General features: G+C 38.4%; 1 protein-coding gene across 1 annotated transcript in view; it reads right to left on the minus strand.

The window, feature by feature from the left end:
• Positions 1 to 1,023: 1,023 nt before the first annotated feature.
• LOC104462162 (desmocollin-1-like) overlaps positions 1,024 to 6,694 on the minus strand; it is a gene marked incomplete at both ends in the record, with an annotated part of 9,292 nt that continues 3,621 nt past the window's right edge. The window contains 4 exons of the mRNA XM_010074013.1: positions 1,024 to 1,158; positions 2,741 to 2,907; positions 4,131 to 4,275; positions 5,235 to 5,390. Of these exons, the coding sequence (XP_010072315.1) occupies positions 1,024 to 1,158; positions 2,741 to 2,907; positions 4,131 to 4,275; positions 5,235 to 5,390 (603 nt within the window). The remainder of the gene's footprint in view (positions 1,159 to 2,740; positions 2,908 to 4,130; positions 4,276 to 5,234; positions 5,391 to 6,694) is intronic.

The following is a 6,694-nucleotide window of genomic DNA, read 5'->3' on the forward strand; positions in this document are numbered from 1 at the left end:
ATATAAACAAACCACAAGAACCTGAAGAAAAGCCAAAAATGGTGAAATATGCCTCTACTCGGATGGCAAAGGATGAAAGGATTTTCCTTATTTTTTTATCTTTTTGAAGAACTGTGTTATTCTGTACAAGTGCAAGAAGTACAGATAAGAGTAATTCTGAATAAATATTACTGACTATATTCTACACTACCAAGTGGAAAAGATAAGGTCATTCCTCATGGATAATGAATTATTTTTCATAAATTTCATATTACAAAATCTCCCATGGTGTTTGGGCTGTATACACGGTTATTGAGACATACTCTCTGTCCTGAATAATTCAGGTGGCTGCAATAAGCAAAGACCTAAGGCTGAGTTAAAGCTATTGGGGAACAAGAAGTGGTTTAAATAATACTTCTGTAGAAGAAAAAAAAAAAAAAAAAAAGTTGGAAAGCACAAAAAATATACTCTCTGTCCTGAATAATTCAGGTGGCTGGTGGCTGCTCAGACCTAAGGCTGAGTTAAAGCTATTGGGGAACAAGAAGTGGTTTAAATAATACTTCTGTAGAAGAAAAAAAAAAAAAAAAGTTGGAAAGCACAGAAAATCTCAGTGAAAATCCCTGCATCTACTTCACTGACATTAGCATTTTCATTTGCATCACAGAAGCAGACAAAAGCTGGTCAAAAGGTAACAAGGTCATGACAATGCTTAGGAGTCAATCTGTCCCTCCCTGAAAATTGTTGAAATTATGGGATTTCTAAGACTATGCATTGCAGCAGAAGTGAATGAACGAGTCATGTCGGCTTTCTCCCAATTAACATAGCGCGAATGACTCAAAACAACTAATATACCAATAGTTCTAACTACCGAACAGCACAACCACCAGCAGGGCACTCTCAAATGTCTATATTGGCACTAACTGTCTCAGGGCATTAGGCTTCATATTTGAGGGGCTGTCCATCAGGAACTTAGAAAGGGGATTAAAAGTCTGTTTGTTTGGGTTTTTTTACTGTTTTACAGACATTTCATTTATGAAGACTTACCTGCAACTGTCTAAAGGACGGTGCGTTGTCATTTGTATCTTCGATTTTAATGACAGCTGTCCCTGTAGTGCACAAACCAAAAGGCTGACCTGCCATATCTCTTACTTCAACTAACAAAGTGTAACCAGGTACTAGCTGAAAAGATGAAGCACACAGAATTTGAAAAACTCATTTTTTTTAATCACATACTTACATGAGTAGAACTAAATATTTTACTCCCATTCCCCAACTCTGCTCTAAGTTCAGTGCTCTCCTACAAAATGAGGCAATTAGCATTGGGGCTTTTTCCCTATAGTTCCAGAAGGAAAACAACTACAATATTTTTCAGTGGCTAAGTAGACACCGAGTTCAGTAATGTGTATGGTATAACCTGTATCTAATAAAGCTTCTCATAACGTCAGCTTTATTTTCCAGTAGCTGAAGCTTTGAAAGATACAAATGGTGCACTTTGGCTGCTATCTATGTCTCCCCTTTGGAGCAGCAGAGTATTCCCTTAGGCTTCCAGCCGAAAAAGTGTTTCAGTGCATGTCTCTTACTTCAGTGAGGATGGCCAGGGTCTGGCAGGGCAGCAGTCGGTGCCCTTTTCAGTTCCAAGGGGTCACAGATAAGCAGCCCATTTAAACCCCTGACTTGAGTCACAACAGCAGAAGGTTTGGTTTAGCCTTACTGATAACCTGAACAATCCAGGGAAATGGGGATCAGGGGGCGGGGGCAGCATTGGGCACAAAACGGGGGAGTTTGTAAATCAAGACAGTAACTCCAGCTCCGAATGCCTGCAAGTACGTTTCTCAGGTGGAGGAAAGAAATCTCCTGTTCTACTTTGTAAGGTTATCTTTAAAAGACAGGCAGTGGACTCATTTTTCAAGCTCTCCTTCCCTCAGTAGTCACTGTGACTGTTTCCTTAGTAACCATGGTGATGCTCACAATCGCTGCATTTTCTCATTAAAAAAAGTTGAGCAGTGTACCTGCAAGTACACAATTTTGCAAAGCACTCATAATGTGCATTTTCAGCCATGAAGCAACATAAGTATGTCAGAATATGACTCTCTTTATCTTCAAGAAAGGTGTGCTTGCAGCAGTGTTATTTCCTAGAAGGATTCTTATGCTAGAAACATTATTTTGAATTACAGATGCCTGTCAGTTTTTCTAGCATAAACAATCTCTCACGCGACATTTTATCAAAAAAAAAAAGCCTCAAAAAACAAAACCCCCTTTATTTTGTTTACTTGAAAACTAGTTGTTAAGAATAAATGGTTTCTATTTATATTTTATGGCTTTAATTTTAGGAAATGTTATATCACTGTTTAGGTTTAAGATACTGGAGATATTTCTATGGAGTATAACATGACTGACAACTTATAGAAAAGTTGGTTCATCTTCCCTGTAAAGAAGCAAGAAGCACCTCAAATGGAGCTTAATTAGGAGGAAACAGTGGCTCATGGGATTCATAAACAGAGAAAGAATAAAATCCATAGGACTTTTGATCCATGGGTCAAATAGGAGAGCAGCGGGAGGTCCCCTGCCAAGATTTGCTATAATATGGCAGATCTATGAAGAAACTCTGGACCAATTACAGGTCCCTGGAAAGCTTTGGAAGCTCCGTGAAACAAAAAAAGGTTAACAAAAATTGTCTGGTGATGCCTATGCCAGCAATTCAGAGTTAGGAAGCTATCTATGTGCCCTAGATGACAGCTAAAGATGCTTCAGTAAACGTCACCTCTCTATCCAGTTGTGGTGATGATACAGAAATGACACCTGTGTCACCATGTAAAGAAAAGGCTGGGGGTAGTGGTGGATTTTGTGACACAATGCGGTATTTCAATGCAGTATGCAGAGTATAAGGCTCATCTCTGTCTTCTGCAGTCACTTTTCCAACAAGTACACCTGTGAACACAATACAGCAACTTTTAGTTCCAGAAAAATCTGTAAATCACCCAAAAATTATTTGACCAGGTATTTGTATTTTAGATACATGAAAATAGCTATTTGGTCACATAGCTCTAACTGAAAACAACATTAAAAACACAGTAAACAGTAGTGAAAATGCAGTAGCAGTGTAAAATTTCCTGTTTAAATCCTCTGGCTATTTTTCCCTCCTTCTTAGACAAATTTGTCATTATTGCAGATGTCACAAAGTATAATCAAAAGAAATACTAGAAGTTTAGATTTTAGTTAGTGGTTTTGACATTGACTTCTAATTGAGCACCCCAGACACAGTATTTGACAGTGACTTGAGTCAATTGAGCATCCTAAACACAGCTGAGGAGGAGTTGCCAGGGAGGATGAGGAGGAGGTTCGGTACTTTCTGGCAAGGTTCAAGCTACAGTACTGCCTCTTGGCACTGCTGCTGTACTTCATCCCTACAGATGGACTAGTTTGTTTTGGAACTTTGCTCTAAATCAGTAACTCACACAGTAAGCAGAACAGCTCAGAGAATGAAGTTTGGGGAGAAGGGGAAGATGCTTCGCTTCCTTTTTTGTGAAGCAATTTAGACTTTCCCCACTGTATACCCCTAGCCTAGGAGACGATTGAGGAATGGCAAACCATGGCTTGTGCATTGCTTATTCTCTGGGGTCCACCCTTCTCCCTTCTTTTGTTCTGTGTTGCACAGACACATGAAGTCAGTAACAGGCAAATCCCTGCCTTTTACAGATATGGGCAGAAGCAAGACTGTCTCCCCCAAGGAAAAGTCCTACCTTATCAGCTCGGACAAACACTGTAAGCTTAATCAAAGACATTTTACACCTTAGAACACCACTGATTTAGTTGTTTTGGAAACTAATCTGTTAAAAATGCTGTTGTGTCCATCAAAACACTTCCTGGAAACTTCCTGTTCTGAAGTTCTTACAACATTTTAGGAACACTGAATCAAAAAAACCTTTTATTTTATACAACACTTTTTCACTATGATTCAGATGACATTTTGGAATTTCTAGTCATTAAGAAATCTTGAGCTGCTCTTTGGACATTCAGCCTTTGCTGTAAAGAAATACTCCTTAGAAAATCCCACTGAAATTGATTAAAAGGCAGGATTACACCTAGTCATACTGGTATGTAACTGAGCTGAGCACTGGTAACTGTGTTCACTAATTTAAAACAATTCTTACCAGGTTTAGAATTTTCAGGAACAGAAAACTCAAAAACCTCCTGTGTAAAATATGGAGCATTATCATTATCATCCTCTATCCTGATTGTATGCACAAGTGGTATCTCTGGTGAATAACCATCCGGAGTGGTGGCAAAGCAAATGATCTGTAAGACATAAATTCAGTAACTCACTTCATGCTTAAGCAACATGAAGAATTATTATACTTTTAGTTCAATGGAGGAGTCAACAAAATGAAACACAGCGTGCTAAGCAAACCCTTCACAAGACCAGGCTCTTCAGCCACATGCAAGGGGAACTGACTGATACCTTACCAGGACAGCAACACAAAAACTTTAAATGCTTTCCAATCTTCCCCCTTTCCATTCCTCACGCTACAAGTCTTTGAACCACTTCCTTTTTTTCCCCTCAACTCTGTCAAACTTGTTTTCCAAGTCTCTTGAACACATTTTTTAAGGTGTTTATGAGGCAATCTCAGCCTTACCAAAAATGTATATGTAAATATTGCTACTTAGAAGAAAATGAAGAACAGCAAAACTATTTGCCCATCACAACATAATCTGGAACTGCAAATTGCCTATACTATTTAGAAGCTGTTTGTTTCCACTGCCTTCTTTCACTTCTTAGCCAGTAGAGAGAGCAGTGTACCTTGTTAACAAAATACCAAAACTGAACAGCTTGAGAGAGGCTCAAAAAAAATAAAAAAAAAAAAAACACAGGAAAAAAAAAATTACAGCCCAATAGAGCTTCCCAAAATTTTATTTTTATGCAGACCTTTTCAACCTTCCCTGAAAAGCTCCGAAATAACTTCAAACTCTTCCCAAAAGTGATGCAAACCCAGTAGCTAACTACATTTATGCTTTAATTATTTAAATAATTTATGTTTTAATGTCTAAGCACTGAAAAGAAAAACTGTTCTCAAGATCTAGATGACCAGCTATTTATTTTTCATGTATTTCATTTCTACAACACCAGACACAATACTTGTAACAGACAGCTGATTCCAGATCTTGTCTGCTCCTGGTTTCCCCTGTAACCCAGATTTCAAATACACACATGACAGAAAAAAAAGATTTAATTATATTTACAGAATTTAGGCCTGTACCTGGAAGCTTGGATATTGTTCACGGTCTACTGCACGAGTAGCAAAGATATTTCCAGTTTCTCTTTCTATGTAAAACAAACCCTTTGGATCTTGATCAATTCCCGGTCCACTTGCAGAATAATAAATGGTGTAGTTCTGAGCTGTGTCTGACTGGACCTATAAAGAACATGTTTTTAAGCCCAAGAAAAAACAGCAGCATCATTCTAATACATTTCCCACTTTTTCATGATGCTATTAGCACAGGCAAGGACTCTTCAAAAAACAAAACTTGGTTTACTCCTACTTCTTTAGCAGCTTAAACTTCACAGAATAGAACAGCTTGCCATGTAACTGCCTTCCTTTATAATGTGTATACCTGAGAAGGGGGAGTTAATTCAAACTCAACAAATGTGTAGGACTATCAAACAATTAAATAAATTACAGTGTGCATAAAAATATTATTTTGAAATCCAATCTCTAGAACACTGCACATACAAGGCACATTCAGATACATACAGCTTATTATTTCTGTCCTTGCTCAAGGGATTTTGGGTTTAGGGCGCTCATGGAGAATGTGGTTTGCAACTAGAGAAGAAAAAGCAACGGAAGGAAAGAGAAAAGGAAGGAAGGAAGGAGGGAGGGAAGGGAGGAGGGAGGGAAGGGAGGAAGGAAGGTGAGAGGGAAGGAAGGAGGGTGAGCGGGAGGGAGAGAAGGAGGGAAGGAAGGAGGGAGGGAGGGAAAGAAGGAATGAGAGAAGTCCACCTGGAGTATAGTCCAGTACAGTCCAATATATGCCAATATATGATCCTTGAGGTCTTCTTCCAACCTTAATGATTCTATAATTCTATATATGCCAATTCAGATAGTCTCTGCATCTCATTACAATCACCAAGGAGTTAACATTAGCAGTTATCTATTTATAAACACTCTCCTCCCCAAATACTTTACTTACCTACTGAATGCCAGAAGTTGGGAAGGTAAGATTAGTATAAGAATGATTGCTGTGAACAGACTCTGTTATTACTTGTCTCTACACATCTGCTACCAGCCACTCTGTAATCTAGTGAAGGCTAGATGGATCTATGATAAATTTAGTTCTTGCATTTCTCTTTCACGCCTACTTGTTCTCCTACAGTAAGTACTTTTCCTAATATAGACCATACTTAGTCTTCAATGTTACAGGGATACATCTTGAACTCCAGAAAGGATGTAGACATGCAGGGAAGATTCCCCCCACTCTGTGTCTAGAAAATATTTTTCTAAACAACATTTTGTGGGGGTTTGTTTGTTGTTTTTTTTTTTTTTAATTACACACTTCACTGATTTCCAGACCAAAGAGCTCTCTTCTGATACAACGCCTTTCTCCTTTTTACAACTTTTGCACACTTGCAGTTCATCCCAGCTACTATGATGACAAGTTATTTCAGCTACCAGATCACAAGATACACATTGAACATGATAGAACAAGACAGAGGAATAAT

This window comes from Pterocles gutturalis, unplaced genomic scaffold (assembly GCF_000699245.1).
Source record: "Pterocles gutturalis isolate BGI_N339 unplaced genomic scaffold, ASM69924v1 scaffold30096, whole genome shotgun sequence".
NCBI lineage: Eukaryota > Metazoa > Chordata > Aves > Pterocliformes > Pteroclidae > Pterocles > Pterocles gutturalis.